This window comes from Typopeltis vanoorti, chromosome 4 (genome assembly GCF_054136105.1).
Source record: "Typopeltis vanoorti isolate ZY-2024b chromosome 4, IOZ_Tvanoo_1.0, whole genome shotgun sequence".
In the NCBI taxonomy this organism is placed as follows: Eukaryota; Metazoa; Arthropoda; class Arachnida; order Uropygi; family Thelyphonidae; genus Typopeltis; species Typopeltis vanoorti.
Genome location: NC_143552.1, coordinates 83,406,442 through 83,431,257, shown reverse-complemented (window position 1 = coordinate 83,431,257; position 24,816 = coordinate 83,406,442). Strand labels below are relative to the sequence as shown.

At 34.6% G+C, this 24,816-nt stretch overlaps 1 protein-coding gene across 3 annotated transcripts in view; it reads right to left on the bottom strand.

The window, feature by feature from the left end:
* fwd (phosphatidylinositol 4-kinase beta fwd) overlaps positions 1 to 24,816 on the bottom strand; it is a 211,426-nt gene that overhangs the window by 92,871 nt on the left and 93,739 nt on the right. For all 3 annotated transcript variants that reach the window (XM_090391308.1, XM_090391306.1, XM_090391309.1), the window contains exons 9-10: positions 18,162 to 18,383; positions 11,607 to 11,765 (exon numbers count right to left, since the gene is read on the bottom strand). In XM_090391308.1, coding sequence (XP_090247434.1) covers positions 11,607 to 11,765; positions 18,162 to 18,383 — 381 coding nt within the window. The remainder of the gene's footprint in view (positions 1 to 11,606; positions 11,766 to 18,161; positions 18,384 to 24,816) is intronic.

The window sequence follows — 24,816 nt, the reverse complement described above, 5'->3', positions numbered from 1 at the left end:
TCAATATGCTATTGAATCTAAAGTAAGTACAATGATCTGAGGAATGGTAATCACTGTGTTGATTTACAGATGGTATGTGAATCATACAAGCATCATCCACACCCACTTTTCTCAAATACTGCATACATAGTGCAAAAGCACATGCTACACAAGATACAAAAGGCAAGGGTGCATGCTAATTTATCGTACAACTACAATCATTTATGATTTTACAACAATAAACAAGGTATTATCACAGAAAGCAATATTAGCAATCAATCATCTGATGCAAATGCAGATGAAATTTGTGGTATGGTTACACTATAGCAGATATAATAAAACAGATGTCACAATACAAATTTCATTATTCCTGCAAAATCAGTAGCTGAGTGCAGAATAATGACAGAAAAACTTTAACCAGTAAATGAATATATAGCATATGTTTCAATTATATGTATATGTTTTAATTAAGGAATAAAATCTACAGATACCAACAAATAATAAAATTTCATGTGGCAAGGAACACCAATACACAGACCACTTAAAAAAAAAAAGTGAAAGGATATCTACTCTTTTGAAAAATATCCTGCATAATTTGTCTTCTACAATTCCACTGTCAATTGAATTGTGATAGTACTAAATGAATTGGTGACTTTCATTTTCCAAACATTAATTTAGTAGAAGAGAAATCTCATGATAAGAAAGAAGAGGAATTTATTGAATTGTTGCAAGACAACTTTCTCAAGCAACATGTGAAAGAAGGAATTCTAGGTCAAAGAGTGTTGGATTTGCTCATAGTGTCAGAAGGGGAGGAGGGTCTCTGTCAAGAATATGGCTACTTTACCACCAATTGGTGACAATGATCATGCTGTACTTTCTTGGGAAGTATCTAATTGTATTGATGCTCGATTAAAACAGGTTACATGCTGAACTACAAAGCTGGAAATTATGATCAACTTAGGAGAATACTATCTTTGGTCCCATGGTATCAGTTACTGAATGGGAAAAATGTCAGCAATGCGTGGTAATCTTTGAAAAAGTACTTAAACAAGGCATATCTGAATGTATCCTTAGTGTTCGAGGAATAAATAGGTTGGGAGTGAAATGGATGTGCAACCTTATTAAACCAGAGATCTACATGAAGAAGAGCGAGAGGTGTTATAAAATATATAAAGCTCAGGCCAGAAAAGTAACAAGTATCATGAGGAAAGCTAAATCAGAGTATGAAAAGAAACAATGTAAAATAAGGCAATCCAAAAGAATTTTATTGTTATGCTGCAAAGCAAAAGAATGAATGCAGAAGAATAACTTTATTGAATGCAGATGGTATGAGTGTCGGAAACTAATGAGATCTTTCAGTTAATGAGTGCTCACTTTACAAAGTGTATCAACCAGGTGTATGTAACATGGTGCACAGTGCTATTGCAACATTGGATGAAGAGGTAGAGGTTCATGAAAATGAGGTTGAACAGCTGTCATAACGTGGATAAGAATTTGTCTATAGGGACAGATGGAATATCAGCCTGTTTGCTAAAGGAATGTTCAGTCGAAATAGCTACGCCTTTCACATGTTTGTATAACTTGAGTCTCAGCTCAGGAATGATACGACAGGAACAGAAGGAATGTATGATATTTCTATTGTACAATGGTAGTGCAAAAACTGATGTGTCTAACTACCAGCCTATCAGTATCTCTTGTATGGTAATGAAGATTTTAGAGAAGTTAGTAAGAACTCGCATACAGAAATGGGTAGACAAACATGCTATACTCTGCAAGGAACAGCATGGGTTTACTAAAAGAAGGTCATGTTTTTAGCAATTTGTTCATATTTTACAACATTCTTACGGTCTAGTTGGAAAAAGGGAATGGATACACTATGATAATGTTGGATTTTTCTAAGGCATTTGATAGGATACCACATGAAAGGCTGTTGCATAAACTGGAGAATATGGGATTAGAATATAAACTCTTGACTTGGATCAGGGGATGGCTGACAGACAGATATCAAGAAGTGGTATGCAGTGGGTGTGAATCTGCCAGATTTAATGTGACCAGTGGTGTACCTCAGGGTTCAGTCCTTGGGCCATCATTGTTCAATCTATACATTAATTGACATCAGGCAGGATGCAACATCAAATGGGCAATTGTTTGCCGATGATTGAAGATAGGTGAGGCAATCAGGAATGCTACTGATATTCAGCAATTACAAAATGATTTGAATAGACTGAAAATTTGGGCAAACGAAAATGGCTGTCAGTTTTAATGTTAGTAAGTGTAAAGTTATGCACTCTGGCATGATTAGAGTTTCAGCGGCATATTTTGTTAGCGGAGTTATGCTGCAAGAAACTGAAGAGGTAAGGGATCGTATTGGTGGATAGGAATTTAAACTTCAAAGGTCACATAGCAAAAGTTGCAAATACAACTCAGAGGATAATTGCGATGTAAACGCGAACTTTGATATGCAAGGGTAAGGAAGTCATTTTGCCTCTTTTAAGGCTTTGATAAGACCACACCTGGATTATTGTGCGCAGATTTGGTCTCCTGGATTCCAAGGAAATAAAGAAGCCGTTGAAAGGGTACAAAGAAGAGTTGCAAAGATTATATCCGGATTATGGGATTTAGATTATGAGGACAAATTGTGAGTATATGGATTGCAGACTCTGGTTAACAGGAGAAGGAGAGGCGATATGATAGCGGTCTATAAACTTTTAAATGTGTGTTATAGGATATTGCCTAATGCAACGTTTCGATATATGAAAGGTGGTGAGAGAAAACGGGGGGAATCCATGGAAGTTAAGTTTGTTCACAGTCAAGAACGAGAGTAAGAGCAAATTTTTTCTCCCAGAGAGCAGTGAGTGAATGGATTAATTTGTCCTTAGGGGTAGTGAATGCATCTAGTGTGAATGAATTTAAGGGAAGGTATGATAGCTTGTTTGGGTGATTTATAGCCTCCCTCGATGAGTCCTTGACTACCTGAAGGTCTCAGATAATAATTAATCTGCACGAAACCAGCTAACTCACATTTAGTTGTAAAACTCTTAAAGGATCTCTGCATCCTAGACAGGATTCGAACCCAGGTCTTTCCAAATGAAGGGCACCATTGATAATATCACTAATCAAGCTAAACTGTTAGCATAAAAAAAAAATCTTGGCATGTAAGTCTTATATAATGCAAAGATTGTACCAGCAATTTTTTGATAACAGAATATAATATCTTAAGAGCACATTCTTGTTAGCTTTCATTTTTTAACCTGCTTCTTTATTAAAATATTCCCACTCCATGCACTTCAATTTTGATCAAACAAGGATAATTTCATTTTACATGTGTTTCCATTCTGGCTGACAAACTAAATGTGAAATTGACAGCAAACAAAACAAATTACTAACATACTTCCATTAACGGACATGGCAAAACTTTCCAACTGGATTAAAACTGTATATTTTGCATAAGTAAAAATCGATCTGCCAGATTAGTAATCAAGCTTTAAAAAAAAAAATTAAAGCTTGATACCTGCATGTATCAAGCTTTAATTTTTTAAAAGAAAATTAACAGTGAGTTTTAACTTCTCATTTTAAAACAGCCAAAATATTTAACAAAATGAAAAACAATAATTAAGGATTATTTTTCAGTTAATGGTTGGTATTTAAATCAAAAACATAAAACTGAAGCAATATTTTAACTTAGGTTAAAATATTGCTTTAGTCAGAGAATTTTCATTCAGTGTATCATGATTTTTAGTATAATTTGAAAGATCAAAAAATAGCATAAGCATATTATTATTATATGGGTATTTCCATGAAGGCAGAAGACTCATCATGGGAAATCTACTCTAACCTTTATGCACGATACCTATCAAACTCTATTCACCATCAAGACACTCGCCAATAATTCCTGCAATCCATTCTGCTCATTCACCAATCAACAAAGCAAAAAATCTAGTCTGAACACCCTTACTAACCACACACAACTTCCAGGAGTGACCCCTAGTTCTTTCTATTTGTAATTTACCTTAAAAAATTTCTTTTGTGCTAATCTCATAGAACCCCTTTAATAAGTTAAAAGTTTCTATCATGTCCACTCTTTTTGGTATGAATTAGACTTTACAACTCATATCTATCCTCACAGAGAGCATTCTACAGACCTGTCACCAGCTTGATCACTCATCTCTGAATTCTCTCCACTACCTGCAAATCGCCAAGAAGTCAGGATGACTAAATCTGGCCACAGAAGTCAAGATGTAACCAAATCATAGCCATATAAAGAGGGATAATAACCTTCCTATCTTTACTTGTTAGTGTGTTTGTCAACATTCAAGTAATAATCCTTTGAGCTAAAATAGATCAAAGAATGTTTATTTTTTTTTGCAGTATGTCCCCAAATATGCTGAACTTCAACTCTGTCCACCTTTATCCCAAATGTCTCTGGCATAATCAATTTCCTGAAATATAGTAGCATCAATGTGATACACAGTATGTAATCTTTTCAACCCAAAAGTGCATAACCTTACCTTTTGCAACATTAAATTGATCATCATTATCCATAATTTTATCAAGAAATTCATGAAGTTCGGACAAAGAGGAGTTCTATACAGCAAAAACATCATCAATGGATCTGTACCAAATCAATGGTTAAGGGAAAAAAATGTTGAGAATATGTTTTCAAAATGTTCGATAAAGTAATTAGCTAGAGTAGGAGAAATGGGAGACCATTGTTGTTCCCTCTATCTGTGCTTGTATAATTTGTTCTGACAACTGAAGTATCCTGAATTAACAATAAAGGCAAATTCACATCAGGAGGAAAAATCATTATGAAGTAATTCAATTGTATCAGTCAGAGGGATGTTTGTAAAGAGTGAGAGTACATCAAAACTTACTAGAAGATCCATGGGTCCAGCAAAATCCTGAAATTTTACTCTTAAAATCTATTTAATTTTTCATGAAAGAAGCAGTTTCCTGTTCTCAGAGTTTTCCTGACTTCCAGAAAAAATAGCAAGACTTCTTGCCTGATTGACCTACAAGTCTCTTTCTTTCCAGTTTGTAAACTAAATATTTCCCTTCTCTCTCTCCAAAAGACAAATATCCTCCTCTTTCTTATGCTGGAGTTTACAGATTTCCTGCTCTTGAGGGTTCATGTTATTATGGACAGACTGGTCGTTCTGCACAAACTCATTTTCAAGAACATCAGGAATATATGTCACTTAAGGAGCCCAAAGCAAGCAAGCTATGCCTTACCTACAAAACACAGAATTCAGTAGAATACTTAAGTTCTACACAAAAGCTATTTTCTTCTGAAAGACAAAGAAAGCTATAAAGCACACATTCACAATCCCAACCTTAACAACTGCCTTAAGCTTTCTTAAATTTTGGAAAGTTATCCTAACTAATACTCAACCTTCATGTGTCTCATAAATTGCAACTGTTTAAACGTAAAAATATTTTATTAACTTTTTTTATTTTATTTCTTGATATCTATTAATGCAGACAGAGTTAGTTTCCTGCAGTCAATAGTAAATATAATATCAGGCACTTTCAATTCAATTGTTATTCTCACTTTTTTGGGGAACATCTTCCTGTAATATATTGAAAATGACTATGAAACATAGCCAAAAATTCTACAAAAACAATTTTTATGTGATTTCCATCATTAATTAGTATTGTCAACCAACATTATATTTGTCCTGTTGGCCCTCTATCTCAAAGAGGAGCCTCAAGTGAACTGTCTTCTACTGGCCTAAAATTCTCTAACTTTTAATTTTGTTGGTGGAATTTCTTCACGTATCATCAGCAATACCCTACCACCTGTCCTATTCCCTCTCTCGTCCATGATAATACAATGCCCTTAACATTTTATCCATGTAACTAGCTTTTTTGTCAACCAGGTGAAGCTAATGCCCATTTTTTGACAAAATCATGGTAACCAATGCCGAAAACTCCCTTATTTCTGATACTTCTGACATTTGTGTACATGTATTTCAACATCCCCTTGGATAGATGCACAATTACCTTTGCTTAATGTCACTACCAACCCAATCAGATCTGAAACTACAATCAATATTGCATAACTGTTTCTGAGTGCATGCATTCATTTATCCAAGAGTAGCTGAACCCAAGCTTGAATGCCCCCCCCCCACCCCTGCAGTATGTCTAGTTTCCCAGATTTTGCAAATGCAGTACATCAGCTTTTGTTCATCAAATTCACTCCATACATCTATAAACTGCATATCACTCTTCCTGCTCAATCTTCTTATTAGCTCATTAGCAATAATTACTGTCTCACTTTTTTTTTTTTTTAAATCTTTCTACCCTTGTTTCTTTCAAAAACTTTCATATCTCCACTCACAGCATATTTCTCACCCTTCAAATCATCAATGCTAATCAAAACAATCTTCTTTCACTTCTGTCTGCATACTTACAGCTTCACTAACATTCTTGATCTTCACACCTGGGAAACATGCTTTTGTCACTTTCTCATTAAGTACACATCTTGTCATCTCTACAATACTTTCTCCTTCTTACCAATTTATCACAATTTCATACTTTTCCCATTCATTTTTATTCTCCCTTCTGTTATACACCACACAACAATCGTTTCTCCAGTTGCTCTGGCTCATATTTTGTCCTGAGACTGCATAAACAAGCTATTTCTCTCCTCACTGTCACCTCACCATCCACATTACCTTCAGCCACTTCTTTCATACTCTATACTCTCATTCATATTTTGTCCATTTACTGTTCACTCCTTATACATTCTCTACACGTTCACTATCCCACCTTACATTGTTAATAATTGTTACTTCATCTGAACAGAGCAAATGAATCTATGCTCATCCAGGCAGCAGGAAAGTGTTGTTTAATACTGCTCATTAATGTGCTAATGTTTTGTTTTATGGAAATTAAATTTCACAAACTTGCTTTACTGAAATTTTAGTTATAATTAGAAACCTTGCTGCTATAAAAGTAAACGAAGTCAATAAATAAAGTTGATTACAAAGAAAAAAAAAAAAAGTAGTTAAAAAAAACAGCACAAGGATAAAAACATCATCGCATGAATCTAAAAGTCAGAGAATAAGATTAAAGTTTACCACTGTCTTTATTAAGTATTACTAACTATGAATTAATTGCTTAAATAATTAACACATTTGTGCTGGCTGCAACATGGACATTTCTTTGACAGCATATCACATCCCTTCTGCACTGGACTGACATTTTTCTTTTTATAAATTTATCAATGTATATGAGCATGACAGGTTCATTTTTTTAGTAGAAAAAAAATCTATAAATATTAGTTTACATAAAATAGCATTTATGAATTCTCATAATGGGGGAGAAAATCTACAAATGTAACGTTATCTTATTTCATGTCATTTACTTTTAAAAATATTGAGTGTTACATAATATGTTGGCTTTTGCACCTAGTGAACATATGAATACCTAGTGATCTTTCAGTTTCACAATTATATCTACAAAAACAGCAAAAGAAAGAAAAGGCAATCATTATAAGCATGTCCCCCCTCAATTAGTAATATCAAAGTTGACAGCTAATACTATGCACTGTATAATATTAGTACTATAAACTGTTGTGTCCAAAATAAGCAGAAGCATTGAAAATATCGACTGCATTGTGAATGGAAAACCTATAGAACAAGTAAAACATTTCAGCTACTTAGAAGGTAAATTAAATATGGAAATAGACAACATAATCAACAAAGCTGGTATGATAGGAAGTCAACTAAATAAATTTATATGGAATAAGAGAGAAATCAGTCAAAACACTAAATTTAAACCTATTTAACTTATGGATCTAAGAGCTGGGTTAGAAATAAAACACTTGATCAAAGACTGGCGACCACACATGAGAGTTCTGAGAAAGACTGGAGTGAACAGATGGATCAATGACAGTATCACATTAAACATAATGGTATTTGGAAAGAACATGACATTCTTAACATTCAGGAATGTGTTAGAAGAGTTAATCTCAAGCGGTAAGGTCACTTAAACAGAATGGGACGGGAAAGATTAGCAAAAAAAAAAGTGTTCTTCGCCAGGTTTACAAGAAAAAGACCCAGAGGAAAACAAAGATGTAGTTGGGTAAAAAAGTGTTAGAAGACAGAAATAAGATCTGGTAATGTTGGAGTCTTGATACGAGGGTGGTCTGAAAAGTTCTCGGCCACGACCATAGATGGCAACACTATCGGCACGATTTTTTTTTTCCCCCTAAGTTGGTACATCTGTCATAAGCATCCATGTGAAATTGTCATTCTATCACATAGTTTGTTTTACACAGTTGTCTGAAGCAATTCGAAGTTCATAAAAGTTTATGGGCACTCTTCTCCTTCATTTTCGACAATTAAGAAAAGTCTGCAGAGTTTAAACGTGGCCATACCAGTCTTGAGATTATCAACATCAAGGACATCCAAAAAGTGTAACTACGAAATCATTGATCAAGTGTACAATGATATTGGATGACCAGCAAGTCAAAGTAAGTGAAATTGCTGAGACTATAGGCATTTCAAAAGAACATGTAGGATATATTTTACATGAACAATTGCAAATGAAAAAGCTTTGCACAGATGGGTGCCACACTTGCTCACAGCAGATCAAACATGTACTCGCATGAAAATCTCTGAACAGTGCTTGGAGCGTTTTAACAAGAATAAAACTGATTTTGTGCGTCGATTTATTACTATGGATGAGACTTGGATTCACCAGAATCCAAACAGGAGTCAAAACAGTGGACAGAAGCCAGTTGTTCAGTGCCAAAGAAGACGAGGTCATGGCATCAGGGGGGGGGGGGGGGGGGGAATGCTAAAGGCATTTTGTTTATTAATTATCTTGAAAAGGGTAAAACAATAACCGGGGAATATTATTCCGATCTTTTAATGAGACTAGACAAAAAAATTCGTGAGAAAAGACCCGGTTTGCAGAAGAAAAAAATTGTCTTTCATCAGGACAGTGCACCTACCCACAAAAGTGTTTTGGCAATGGGAAAATTAAGGGATCTGCACTATGAATTGTTAGAACATCCATCCTATTCCCCAGATTTGGCTCTCTCTGACTTCAATCTCTTCTCAAAACTAAAACTCTTCCTTGCTGGTCAGCGATTTTCTTTGAATCAAGAGGTAATTGCAGCTGCAGAGGGGTATTTTGCAGATCTTACCGAGAACTGTTACAGGAATGGGATAATGGTGCTGGAGCATCATTGGAATAAATGTATTAGTCTTAAGGGAGATTATGTTGAAAAATAAAAATTATTTTGAAATTATAAATTCGTTTTTTCATTGTTAGGCCGAGAACTTTTCAGACCACCCTCATAGATAACACATTAATTTGATCGAAAATTGTTGATCGGAAATTAGTAATGGCATAACTTTTTTCATATAGTACCATCGTTCTCCTGTACACACCGAGGGTACATATCAGGAATTTGATGATGACTGTTGTGTCCACTTACTTTGTAACAACTGATTTTAATTTTAATAAAATTTTGCTACAGTAATCAAAAATACAATCAATTGTGTAAAAAACACACAACAAACCAGTCATTGATACTTTTGTAACATGTTAACAAAATAGCAAACTTGAAATAAGATAGTGAATTGCATATAAAATATACAGTAAGTAATAAAATATTATTATTATTACTATGTGACACCTCCAAGGAGTCCAAAGACTCATGGGAGGGCTCCTACTTTACAACTCACCGTCTTCACCACTCCATCCACCCTACAGCAAACTGCAGCTACCATCATCATCTACAGCGCACCACTAGTATTTTCAGACAATATATATAAGCAAATGTCCTAAATCTTGTTGACAGGCTTAAGTGTTGGACACTGCTCATAACTTATTTTAACAGTATCACAACACCAAACAAAATACTAAATTATAAAAGCATGTCCTAAAATACATTACTGATATGTGTCAAAATTTTAATGAAAATACAGTGTAAAGACATTTAAATTCGTTTAAACATCTACATAATTTGTCTATTAGACAAGTTTTATCTGTTATTTATTTAATTGCTTATTTAAGTTGAGTGATATTACAACATTAACATATTCACCAATGAAAAGTAGCATTTTATTTATCAGCAAAAATCAGTGTGGTACATGGCTGATGTGATGCAATTCATCTCACAATGACTGAAAATGCAGAGTATGTTATACTGTGATATGAGTAGAACAGCTGATGAATACAAGATAAATACATACATACATACATACTGAGGAGAGTTAACAGGAGGAGATATGTGGTGTGTGTGTGTGGGGGGGGGGAGCATTGTTAATAATTTCCTCGAAAAAAAGAAATTCATACTGGAAACGAATAGCAGTTTTCTGTGTTTACATTATCATTTAGGTTCTTATTGAAAAATTAATTTACCTTAGTAGTAAATATGTTGTGAACTTTTGTGACACTTGGAATTGAAAGGAAGAACTACACAATGTATTCATGGACTTGATAACTTAAGTAAGAAAGGAATGTTCCATTTAAATCATTAATACAACAGGAAATTGCCTAAATAGACACTGGATGTATCTACAATAAACTACAGGTATGGATTTGTTAATGTCTTTTAGGTGCGACTTTATAACAGAACATTCAGTGTTGCTATTTTCTACTCTTTTGAAAAACCCAGACAGTATGAGACTGCTCTATTACTGCACTGAAGAGTGTGCATTTTTGAAATTTAAAGGCAGATTAGCTTTTGTAGACCAGAGCTTCCCAATATGTGGGCCACGGCCCCCTTGGGGCCATAGGTTTTGTTGAGGGGGGGGGGGGCGTGAAATAATCAAAACAAATTTAAAATGTTTTAAGACTCTTAAAAGAAATGTATTTAATTTTTATTATTTCTTTTTTGTTATTTTTTATATTTTAATGGAAAAAAAAATCGCACATTGGTGCAGGTTCACAAATTTTGCTTTCTGCATATTTTGCCACTTAATGAATATTAGTAAATATATGCTTATTTATATAAGTTTCATTTCAAAGCAGAAATCTAAGAATTGCAGTTTCAAATATTTCACCTGATATTGACTTTTTGTGTAGCAGTATTGAAACACATCCATCACATTAAATTGTTATTAAACTTCTTTATTTTTTAATTCTTTCTTTATTACTAATCGTTTTATGTTTCATATGCTTGTACTGCAAATGTACAATAACAATATATCTATCTATATAAAAATATGAGATAATGTGCCATTTCAAATGTGTATGTAAGATACTAAAAATGTAATATTTGCATTTGATTTTTGCAATATTTGCTGTGTATGTTTTGTATTGAATATAAATACAATAAATATTATAATAATACATATCTATATTACGATTTTTTTGAGTGGGGGGGAAATATTTTAATTTTTCCAAACGGGGCCCTGACATCCAGAAATTTGGGAAGCACTGTTGTAGACCACCGGCATTTTGTGTATGTTTGATTCACAGACAAAATATGTTAACTTTTGTCTATACTGACAATATAAAAATATTACAAAAATTAACTCTGGCAAGAAAAGTACAAATCTTTGAAAGCTGTTAACAGTCACGCACATGGAACAACATACATGCTGAAAGTGTCTGATTCAGTTAAATTACTTAATGAAACATTCTTGATATATACATACACATACCTTTAAATTAGTTTTAGGTACACTAAGGCTTTCTGAAAGACGACGTCTAATATCTCCAGCAGCTACAAATGTGGGCTCTCTGCTATCTGCACTGGTTCCGCTGTCTTGGGAAACTTGAGATAAGGCATCTCTATCACGATGCTTTTCACAAGTCATGTACTAGAAACAATATCAGAATATTAACTTTGGCACAAACATTCTGACATCGTTTCAATAAATATACAAAGCACAAAGTGTATTAATTAGTTTAATTATTTGCAATAGCCTGTAAGCATTCAGGATACAGAAATTAATACAAAAGGAAAGTAAAATATACAGTAAAAATGTGCTTCATGTTCAATTTTACTTTTTCTGTGCAAATATGCACTTCATTATTCAAGTTATATCTAAAAATTTGCTGTTTTTTGCAAAGCAAACAACACAATGTAAATGGTAGTGGTTAATCACCACTGATATTTTCAGTTTCTATCCTTAGATCTCAAATGTGTGTAATATAGCAGAGGTGGTCCTGAAATGAAATATTAGTCTGATAGTTTCAAATAGTTAAACAAGTTACAAACATTTTTAACTTTCTCAATTATTCAGTTTTCTAAAACTGACAGCTTATAAACACTAAACGCAATGAATATGATATTTGGCTGAGACGGCTTTATTTTGCACTTTTAGAGGAAAAATGAAAGAAGAAAACTAAACATTTAAGTCAAGCAGTATAAGATTCTACTCTACAGCAGGGATGCACAAACTTGTTAAGGCCGAGGGCTGCATAGTCCCACTGTTACTTATGGGAGGGCCACCAAAAAAAAACTTGAAAGTTATCTACCATATATTGTTTATTTTATTTATACCTATCATAATTGTTACAAAAAAGGTAATAAAAAGTAAGTGAATTTAATTTGATGCATGACATTGCATTGATTTGACAATTGTTTTGATATTTGGTCCGAGTTTTGTAGTAGCCAACTGCAAAATTGATTCTAAATTTTCATCAGTAAAGCTGTTCCTATTTTTCGATTTGTTAATATGCATAACTGAAAAAGTTTGTTCACAAATATATGTTGAGCCAAAGAGGCTTGCACATTTTAATGCATTATCTAGCAACCATTTATAATTGTTTTTATCGACACAACGATAGAAGTTTAATAAATTGCCTTCGTTAAATTTATTTCGCAGTCTCTCATCGTTTTGAATGTCGATGAGTTCAAGCTGTGCTGATTTGGGGATGCATTTTCGGGCAAAATGGCAAAAGGATTGCTAAATAAATCTAGCAACGGTTTCACTTTTTTAAAATCAGAAAATCGATCCTTGAAGGCTGATATCAAGTTATTAATCTTTTCAACATACACAGTTTTGAAGTTGACATTGAACTTTTCAGAAACTTTCTTATAATTAGGAAAATGGATGTAATTCCCTGACTTCAGTTGGATTTGAAATAGATTTAACTTGCACTGAAAAGACAAAATGTGGCCGTAAAGTTGAGTAACCAATTGATCTTTGCCCTGAAGTTGTATGTTTAACGTATTTAAATGATTAGTAGAAGGCTATGTCACATAACCAATTCGGATTTTTCATGTCAGGGACGTTTTTGTTTTTTTCAGTCATGAAGATTTCAATTTCATCAATTAAATTTAGGAACCGCTCCAATGTTTGTCCACGACTTAGCCACCTCACTTCTGTGTAAAAAAATAAAGTCACCATATTCTCTTTCAATGTCTTCAAGAAACTTTTTAAATTGTCGGTGATTAAGACCACGGGATTTTATAAAATTAATCGTTGAAACCACAACTTTCATGACATGTTCAAATCCAAGTTTCTTAGGGCACAAGCTCTCCTGGCAGATTATACAGTGGAATTGTATCAACTCATCGTCGTGCCGTCCCAAATGCTGTTTCAATAATGTTACCAATCCAGAATTAGCTCCTATCATGGAAGGAGCTCTGTCAGTTGTGATACCTGATAATTATGTCAGATCTAAATCAATTTTGGAACACTGTTCCAAAATTGATTTAGTGAATATGTCATTACCTTTCGTTTGATCTGACAATGAACTCATTCCAATCAGCTCCTCACTTACATCCTCTTGCGTTATTCCACGTGCAAATATTAACAACTGGGCTGTGGAAGTAATGTCAGTTGATTCATCAATAGCTAATGAAAAATAGGCAAATTTCTTTGAATAAGATGTTAATTGGTTCTTTACATTTTCTGACATTGCAATAATTCTTTGCACAGTCATCCTGTTTAACTGAATTTTCTCAACATTTTTGGCTGATTCAGGACAAATTTTTTAGCAGCTATCTCAAGGCTTTAACAAAATCTCCATCTGTAAATGATCGGCATCTTTTTGCTATAAGGCGATATATTTCAAAACTTATTTCTGTTGCGATTTCCGAATCTTGAATAGGTTTTGTAAACATCACTTGCTGACCTGTCAATTCTCGTTTCAAAAATGAAATCTTTTGTTTACGTAGTTCTTCGGGTAGATTTAAAAATGTAGAATGCAGACTTTCATAGTGTCTCCTTATATTGTATTCTTTTGGTATGGCTACAGCACTTTTGCAAATCAAGCACACGATATTATTAAATGACTGCACAAAACCATATTTTTCGGTCCAGCTATCCTGAAACTGCTGTTTTTCATCCTGTAGTTTGCATTTCCTACCCTGCTTTATCCATTGTAGAATTTATTTTTTACCGTTTCCTAGGGGTGATAATTAATTGTAGCAACTGCACCTATGAAAACAAAATACTCATGACAAATAGACGAATTATAAAATTTGTTAACATTATTACTAACCGATTATCGTAAGTAAACAGGCAATCATGAGGCCACAGCTACTTTGCTTTGCGCATGTACAGTTTTTAAAAATTACCTATCGTATAACTTGTTAAAGTTAAAATAATACACGGTGAGGCAGGCTGCCAGCAAATCAATGGAGGGCTGCATGCGGCCTGTGGTCTGTGTATGCATCCCTACTCTACAGATTTAGTTTTCTGGATAGCCTTTGCTCTGTGATCCTGTCAAACATTTTTGAGATCACTGAAGTTTAAACAGAGCTACTAGTTTATTTGGAATTATATAAATGTATTATGCCTCTTAATTGTTTGTTGTTCTGGATTTTCTTCGTCTATTCTGACAGACAAAAAACTAATTCCCAAGAGGGAAAAACAATGCCAGTTTCATGAAATCAGCTAACTCATCTTTACTTGAAAATTTCTTATAAAGATTCTTCATGATGATACAGACTTATATTTCTAGATTGCTTGATTTGTCATTAGGTAAAAATCAGGTCGCATCAATCCCTATTTGTCTTAAATCTAGTTTCCAATGTTGCCTTCAACAATTTTTGGTCTTTTCTAAAAGACCTGAAGAAAACATTGAATTAGCTGAGAGAGAGATAGATCACAAAAGAGAACAAGATGGGGGCATGTGGTGAAGTTGTTTGCAAGGGTAGAAAAATTCTAACTTCGAGGTGGATTCAAACAGTTAAACAGTTCTGAAAAGAAAAAATCACATCAAAAGTTCTTAGCAATAAGCATTAAGTCAGCACATACTCTGAAAAAAATCTGTAAGAAGGCTGAGCTGTGTAAAAGTAGTAAACAAAGTAAATATGAGAGGAACATAAAAGACAAATATCATGATGATGGCAAAATGTTCTGGAGACTACTGAAAAAGCTGCTTGGTAATGAAGGAAGGAGTATTGTAAAAGGATTCACAGGTGATGAAGACGATTCCTTTTACAGAAAAATTATTAAGTGAGACAGAACAGAAGCAGAAAATTTTTAAAAGAATTACAATCAAGGGCACATATCAATACTTGAAACAGAAACAGTAATCAGAAACTAAAAATCTGAAAAGCCAACTAAGTAAACACATTCAACCAGAAATACTCAAAATAGGGAGGTATAGTTTTTAAATGGCTGGGAATAAATAAAACTAAATGTGAGGAATTTCACTACTGAGTATTCCAGATATAAGATATATACACAACCATACCTGAGGTTAAGAAAAATTGCAGAACTGTTGGGAAAGAACAAACTGGATTCATGACAAATAGAGAAATCACAGAAATACAAACTAGATCAATATTTGATAGAACTAGAAAAGGCATATGACAAGATGCCAAGAAAAAAAAAAAAATGATCACATGGTATGAAAAAGGCATTATACCTAACAATATAAATAGATACATAAAAAGAGTTTAATGCAAAAGCAGGTGTAAGACAAGAATACAATACACTGTTTTCATGCTTATTCATCGTATATAGGAATTATCATTTATGAAGGAAGATTCACTGAAAATTATATCATATTTGTGTTCACATGTTCCTGCTAATCTTCATAATTTTTACATTCTCAATGGAGATTCTATAACAAATAAACTATTTCAGCTATTTATGCAAAATTTTTTAGTGAAGATGGCAAATTAAATATGGAAATGCCCAACAGAATAAGAAAGACGACAGAGTGGTCAGATTAACACTAAGCTAGCGGCATACAACATAATAATTAACCCAAGGCTGTGCATAAGCATAAGGTGCAGAAGGCTCTAGATAGGACCCAAAAAAATTAGGGTCAAATTAGGCTCAAACAATGAGGAATGGTCCCAGAGCACAATAGTGCCTCAGGCTCTACCAGCCTCAGGAAATGTGTAAGTATGGCCCTGAATTAACCCAAACTTAAGCTATGGATTTGAGAGTCGAGTTATAAAGAAGTTGATCGAGAACCAGAAAACAGTGCCTGAGAAAAATTACAGCATTGAATAAATGGCATGATATTTCATATTATTCTGCCTTCATTGAATTCAATCTTTTGAATAAATCTTCCAAATTATATGGTACTGCAATAATAAAACTTTAATACTGTTTTATTACAGTATTTCAGGTTTCTAATGCTTCTAATTTCTAAATTTTTAATATTTCATGTTTCAATGTGACCAGTTTCAACCTTTTTTGAGGTCTCATCAGTGAGTAGGTAGACCTAGAAATACCAAGTTTGTAGCAAACAGAACTTACATATACCTTACTATGAGAATTGCCAAGAAGGTGTCCTAATAAATTATTAAAATTATTATCAAAGTTTAAGTGAAAAGAACTTGCATACCTTTACTATACGAATGCCATAAAACAAAAAGGGATTTTTATCCCCTTAATTTTAATTAAGGTCGCCAGAAAAATAGCCGTTTGGCTTTTCATCTTAGTTATAATATATAGGCATACCTTTATAGCATTCGTATAGTAAAGGAATGTAAGTTCTTTTCACTTAAACTTTGATATCATCCAGGTCTTCCTACTCACTGATGAGACCTCAAAAAAGGTTGAAACTGGTCTAGGTAGTGACCTCTCCTCATAATGTAATGACAGTATTACATCTCCTATGAGCTGTGTTTTTACATTATGAGAAAATATCAAGAATAGTGAGGGAGCTTGCTCCACCTTTACTTCGAGTTGCCTTGGTGTGGTACTACCAAGTGGTCACTTACACTTGAATTCACCGATAGTTCTTCGGCATGAAACTCATAGATCGTAGTTCTTGATCTTAGAGTTTCGTTTATTGGCTGTAAAACAAAAAGGGATTTTTATCCCCTTAATTTTAATTAAGGTCGCCAGAAAAATAGCCGTTTGGCTTTTCATCACAGACATGCTATTAGACAGGAAATTAACTTCATCTATAATTATTAGAATTTAAAGAAATAAACTGCAAATAATAATTACTAATTCATTAAACAGAAACATGGTGTGTTACTTAGGATGACTTCTAAAAATTGGGAAAGTTTAAGACAACTATTCTTGTTGGATGTAAGGTTTGTGAATGTGGGCTTCACAACTTTCTTTACACAATGTTTCAAAAAACTATGTGTAAGATTTTAATTTTATTCCAATGAATTCTATGCCTATTCATTAGTTGATGTTCATCCAGATGAATCTGAGCTGAATGACCTGTTTGTCCATGATAACAAAGGCTGCATGAGAGGGATTCTGTAAACCCTATGAAGAGAAACTTGTAGGCTAATTTGACAAGAACAAACTTATGTTTAACATGTATGATGTTAACATAGCTGTAGTGTGGGTTATGCATTCTCATAGATTGAAGAGGGAGGAGAAGTAATAATATTGCTGTTCCTTTTTGTGCTGCAGCTGAGTATTCTCTCACAGTATTTGATGCAGTTCCACCTTTTTAATCTCCCAAATTCAAAACATCTGGATAGTATGCTGCAGCTTGTATTTATAGTTATTGTTTCTGATGTAGCATTGTTCTGCCAGTACATCAAATCCTGCATTTATCAAGATATTTCAAAACCATGTTTTATGTTTATACAAACAAGGGTTATATGTACTACATCACTATGTCAATACAGATACCATCATTAGGCAGAGCAAGACAACTTATTCAGGATTCCTGACAATTTGGTAAGCAATTAGGAAAATATGAAATACGTACATTTTACCAAATATGCTAAAAACAAAATATTGAAATTGATTAGCTATAATTGATAAATTCAGAAACTGTACCTGCCTGATACATTACATATGCTGTGTTAAGAGATAAATTCATACCTGAATGGAAATGACATCATATTCTTCTGTCCAACATTCTGCATCATCATCCATACTAGGATAAATAGAAAAATTAACACATCCTATGTCTTGCTGACCAAAATATTCAGGCAGGTTTTCTTCAGAGCGAGTCTGGCGCAGCGTATTTATTATTTTAGGTGGTACAGCTGCAGTTTGTATATCTTCTGCTTCTATAACTTCTACATAAATGAGGTATGGTGCCTAAGGACATAACACATTAGCAATGTGACATAGATATATATAAATGAAATATTTTTACAATATATATATCAATACACTTAAGACTTATTAACATTAGATGGTGTCAATGTCTGAATTTAATAACATACACAAAAGCAATTCTGCAACAAGTTTATTTATGATCCAGGTTAGGATTTCTTAAAAAATTAATTTTCTACTATTTTTAAAAAAAATTCTGAATTATCTTTAATCCAGTTCTTCATAATTACAGATGACCTTTTCTCATGACAGTTCAACAGAAGTTAATACAAACAGGCTAGTTTCTGCTTTAATTTCCTCTGTGTGAGGCAACTGTTCATGCTGGAGGAGACCTCTCAGTGATGACGCTGGCCCTTTTCATTCTTTCTCTTTTTCTTTCCTTTCCTTCCAGTATTCTTCATTTTACTTCTCCTGAGTCTTTTTTTACTATCCTATCTTCCAGACTCCCATTGCTTGGATTCAATACTTTGCCGCCTTGTTTGCTGTGCAGTGTGACCCGTGGACATCTGGAAAATGAGGAAGAGGGAAACTTTATTTATACCCAATGAGGATCCTACCTTCAGGAATATCACTCTTGTATGCAAGGACAGAAATGGAGATAGCTACATGGTGGAGTAGATATTCCCATGGACAGTCATACTCCATTTCATCATGTTCAGCCTAATACTGTTCTGGAAGCACACAGCGATTCGCCTATCTGTGGGGATTCTAATCAAAGTATGCTCCATGTATTCACCACAGGGATCTTCGACCTAATGTCCAATCCTCACCTTCTCGTGGTGCACCCTGTTGGGTATCTACCTCGATACTGAATGAACGAGGATGGGCTGGCTATTTGGGATTTAGCCGACCAAATTGTATTCTTATTGGTTAAACCAAAATAAAAAATGATGGTACAACATGACAATGTAGTATAAAGAAATTTCATGCCGGCTGGGGCGTCGCCCGGTTAAACAAGGCCCCCGTTGTTTTTGCCAGGGAACCAGGGCGAACAGCGAAAAGTCAGCTACTGGAACAAGTCTGAAAACACACCCCAACTCAACATCACCAGAGTTAAAGATCAGTACTATCAACATAAGAAGCCTGAATGGCAAAGAAATGAAGCTAGCTGAGGAATTAGATAAGTACCAGATCGACATAATAGGGGTGACTGAAACAAAAAAGACAAAAACTGGTGAGATCTTTCTGGGCAATAAATACAAAATGTTATATTCAGGCAATGACAATCAAGGAAAAGAAGGATAGCCATAGTATTCAACACAAAATAAGAGGCTAATCTTCTTGAATGGCAGGCAGTTTCAAGTATAGTAATGTGGGCAAATATGAGAATGGGGAACTGGACAACGAGACTTATTTGTGCCTATGGTCCCACAGAAGGTTCTACTAAGGTAGAAGTGGAGGAATTTTTTGAGGCTTTAGAAAAAGCAACTGACACAATGAAAAAGGAAAAGTTGGTCCTTGTTGGGGATCTAAATAGCAGAGTAGGAAATGATTGTGAGACATATAAAAATATTTTGGGAAAATTTGGAGAAAAGACCAAAGCTAATAGTAATGGCAAATATTTGTTGGATTTCTGCCCAGGACATGGACTGGTTATTACTAACACCATGTTCCAACATAAAAATGTGCACAAATTCACATGGAGAGAAGAGGCAAGGAATAAGAAAAGTCTCATTGACTATGTTATTGTTGATAGTGATGTTTTCTATCAACAATCAAGAGTGTACAGAGGATTTGAAATTGGAAGTGATCACTATTTAGTCTTGAGCAGGATAAAATTGAATTTCATATTCAAAAGAATAACGTGTAAGAAAGTTTTATAGCGAATAAAAGTTGAGCAGCTCTCAGATGTGAACTATAGACTAAAATACACAAAGTTTATTGGAAAAAAATGAGAGTATGAGAACAGGAATCAAACCTTGGAGATTCAGTGGCAAGCCTTGAAGAAAGCCCTGATTGATTCAGCCAGAGAGGCATGTGGTGAGGTTGTCTGCAAGGATAGAAAAATCAGAACTCCATGGTGGACACATGAAGTTAAAGAGGCAGTGAAGGAAAAGAAGAAAGCATATCAAAAGTTCCTGGCAAATAAGTCAGCTTGTGCTCTTAGAGAATACAGAGACAAATGCAAGAATGCTAAACACTGTGTAAAACTAGATAAACAAATCATGGGAGGACTTTGGCAGAATATAGAAAATAAATATCAAGAAGGTGGCAAAACATTCTGGAGGATGTTGAAGAAGCTTAAGAATGGAGGAAAGAGTGCTGCAAAAGGAGTTGGAGATCATAAAGGTGACATGAAAATGGGAGAAAAAGATATTCTTGAAGTATGGAGTAATTACTTTGAAAAACTGCTAAATTAAACAAGCAGTGATGACAGCACACAGGTAAAAAAACACTGACCACGCATGCAGTCAGGAATACATATCCATACTTGAAGTAGAAAAAGCCATCAGAGGCTTGAAATGTGGAAAGGCAGCAGGAATAGATGATATTCAACCAGAAATGCTGAAGTATGGTGATATAAAAGTCTTACAGTGGCTGCACTGCATAATTCAGAAAGCCTGGACAGAGGGACGAATTCCCGATGATTGGAATAGAGCTCTCATAGTACCCATATATAAAAAGGAAAATAAAACTGAATGTGAGAATTACAGAGGTATTTCCCTACTGAGTGTTCCTGGCAAGATCTATGTAAGTATACTTGAGAAACAGTTGAGAAGAATTGTGGAAGAAAAGCTGGATGAAGAACAAGCTGGATTCAGGCCAAATAGAGGCTGTCAGGATCAGATCTTCACTTTACGACAAATAGTCGAGAAAGCATGGGAATATAACAAAGATCTGTATTTAAGTTTTGTCGAATTTGGAAAAGGCATATGACAGGGTGCCAAGAGAGAAACTATTCAATACGCTACAGTTATATGGAGTCAATGGGGCATTATATCAAGCAATATTTAGTCTTTATTTGAGTTGCAAGTGAGCAGTTAGAATTGAAGGAAGTACAGGAAGATGGTTTAATGTTAAATCTGGTGTGAGACAAGGATGCCCATTATCCCCTCTGTTATTCATTATCTATATGGATCACATTATGAAGGAAAGTGGTATTAAACATGATATCAAAATTGGAGATGTTAATGTCAGCTCTTTGCTTTATGCGGATGATGTTATACTTCTAAATAAATCTGCTACAAGTCTGCAAGATTCTATGAGTAAATTGAATAACTGTTGTAATAGATATGGTATGAAGGTTAGCAATAAAAAGACAAAGACAATGAAAATAAGCAGAATCATTGAAAATGATTCTGCCTATTTTCATTGTTGTGAATGGAGAACCTGTGGAACAAGTAAAACATTTCAGCTACTTAGGCACGATTTTTACTGAAGATGGTAAATTAAATATAGAAATAGAGAACAGAATCAGCAAAGCTGGTATGGTGGGAAGTCAATTGAATAAATTCATATGGAATAAGAGAGAAATTAGTCGGAACACTAAATTAGCTGTATACAAGACAGTGTTCAAATCAGTTTTAACTTATGGATCTGAGAGCTGGGTCAGAAGTAAAACACTTGACCAAAGACTAGAGACCCAGATATGAGAGTCCTGAGAAAGATTAGAGGCGTGAACAGATGGCATCAATAGCAATATCATATTAAAAACGAGGATATTAGGAAAGAACTTGACATTGTCAGCATCTAGGAATGCGTTAGCAGAGCTAATCTCAGGTGGTATGGTCACTTAAACAGAATGGGCGAAGAAAGATTAGCAAAAGAAGTGTTCTCTATCAGGTTGGCAGCAAAACAACCCAGAGGAAGACCAAGATATAGGTGGATTGATATAGTACAAAGTGCTTTAGACAATAGAAATATAAGATCTGATAATGTTGGAGTCTTGACAAGTAACAGACTGATTTGGAGGAAAATTGTAGATAGGAAGTTAGTAATGATGTAAATTTTTCATGTAGTACTATCATATCCTGTACACCCCTTGAAGGTACATGGCAGGAATTTGATGATGATGATGATTCTTAATTAAATGAAATGGACATAACACTCTGTGGGATAATGCTAACATGAATAGATGAGGTCGTATCGAGTGAATGCTCGACAACCATGAACTCCCCCTTATTAATAATGGAATAAATACCTTCTTCCATATGCTTACCTGCTTTTATTCTGCAACTGATTTAAAAACTGATTTAAAATTTAAAATCCCCTACCATTTTTCCTCCACTCACATGGGATGTTGATGAAAATATATATGGTAGCAATTATTTTACTCTTATACATGCAATGTCTTCACAGGAACCATGTCCTTCTACATGGATGCCCATGTAGAAAATGAACTAAGCTGATTCGAATACATTTTCCCATCTTGCAAAATTTAATACTGAAACAGTCAGCCAAATGCCTATTAATGAAGTAGTGAAGTATACCACAGATGGTATTGTCCATGCTCACACTGCAGCAATTCGAAAACGTCATCCACTCCATTCAAAGCCTTGGTGTAACCCAGAGTGCCAAGCAGCCAAAAAAGATCAAGATATAGCATGGGACATATGTCATAGATATTCTTCTACAACAAACTTAATATCATTTAAATATGCTCGGACCAAAGCACATTATGTGAGATGTCAGAGTCAAAAACAATCCTGGAACAAATTTACATCATCGATTAATCAAACAACCAGTGCAGAAACTGTTTGGGATAAAGTGTGGAAGATGAAAGGCAAATAGAGAAGGCAGTTTGTCCACCTTGGAATATGATTGATGTATGGTTGGTGATCCTAAAGCTATTGCACATACTTTGGGAGAAAACATTGTCTGGAACTCAGCAACAGTTTCCTATGCTCCTGATTTTTTAATTTTGAAAAACAATAAGAGATATAGAATCTAAGCTTTTGTACCAAGGGGATTGAGTCATACAATCAACCATTTATTAAGTAGGAACTAAAAAGAGAATTTTTTCGATTATCATTTATCATCTCATAATGTCATCATCTTCTATAGATCCTCTTCTCTTACTATACAAGATAATATTTAAAGAGGGAGAGAGAGTTCCCAGATTCTTGGCATAAGTCGATTGTTATTGCTATCCCAAAACAATGCAAGGATCCAGTCGATGCTAACAATTATTGTCCTGCTGCTCTCACCAGCTGTCTTCATAAGGTCTTGGAAAAAATGGTAAACGCAAGGTTTCAATGGTACTTAGAGAGAAACAAACTTCTTTCCAGCACACAATGTGGCTTTTGCAGACACCGATCAATCCTTGACCATTTGGTCCGTTTAGAAATAAGTATAAAGAGCACTTTCCTGAAACGAGAACATATAGTTACAGTGTTTTGTGACATGGGAAAAGCGTATGACACAGCCTGGAGACATGACATATTATATGTCCTTTTAACCTTAGACTGAGAGGTGTCTTCCTGTTTTTATTAAGAACTTTCTATTCTGCCATGTGTTCAGGTCTGAGTGGGAAGTACATTATCTCAGCCTTGAGGAGGGGGCAGGGTGTTCCTAAGGCTGTCTTAAGTGTCAACCTCTTTGCTATTAAAGTGAACTCAATTACTGAACACCTTCCTCCCGAAGTTGGGAACTGCCTTTTTTTTGTTGATGATTTCACAATCTACTGTCTTTCAACGACCTTCATATTGCAGGAGTGATAGTAGATTGTGAAATCATCAACAAAAAAAGGCAGTTCCCTACTTTGGGAGGAAGGTGTTCAGTAATTGAGTTCACTTTAATAGCAAAGAGGTTCACACTTAAGACAGCCTTGAGCGCTTTGTAATGTGTTCAAGGTTATCTGCAGAAAAAAGCATCTGTGTACAGTTCTAGAAGAAACACACTCACCATCCTAATCCTGATTTAAGAATGGGACAAACTATTATCCCCATAGTCCAGAGGCCAAGTTTTTGGACTCATCTTTTACAGTAAGCTAACTTTCTTTACACACACATTCGTCATCTTCAGGATAAATGCAAAAAAAAAAAAAAAAAACTGAACATCCTCCGCACTCTATCCTCTACTGAATGGGGTGCTGATTGATGTTCCTTGCTCTGTATTTAGCGTGCACTTGTATGTTCACAGCTTGATTAAGGGTCTCAGGTTTACAGTGCTTGCAAGGGAGAGCACGCTCCAGTGGTTGGACTTGATCCATTATCAGAGTATCTGATTAGCTACTGGTGCTTTTCACACATCACCCATTCAAAGCCTTTGTGTTGAATCAAATGAACCCCCCCCCATCACTTAGATGAAAACATTTGTCTCTTAATTATGCTCTAAAAATAAAGTCCCTTAATTTTGATTATTAGTTGTGCTGGATTCTAAGCCACATTGGAATTAAGGGAAATGACATAGCAGCTGGTAGATAAGGTCATGCTTTCTCAACATACTGTTTGACGACCACTAATGCTAACTACAC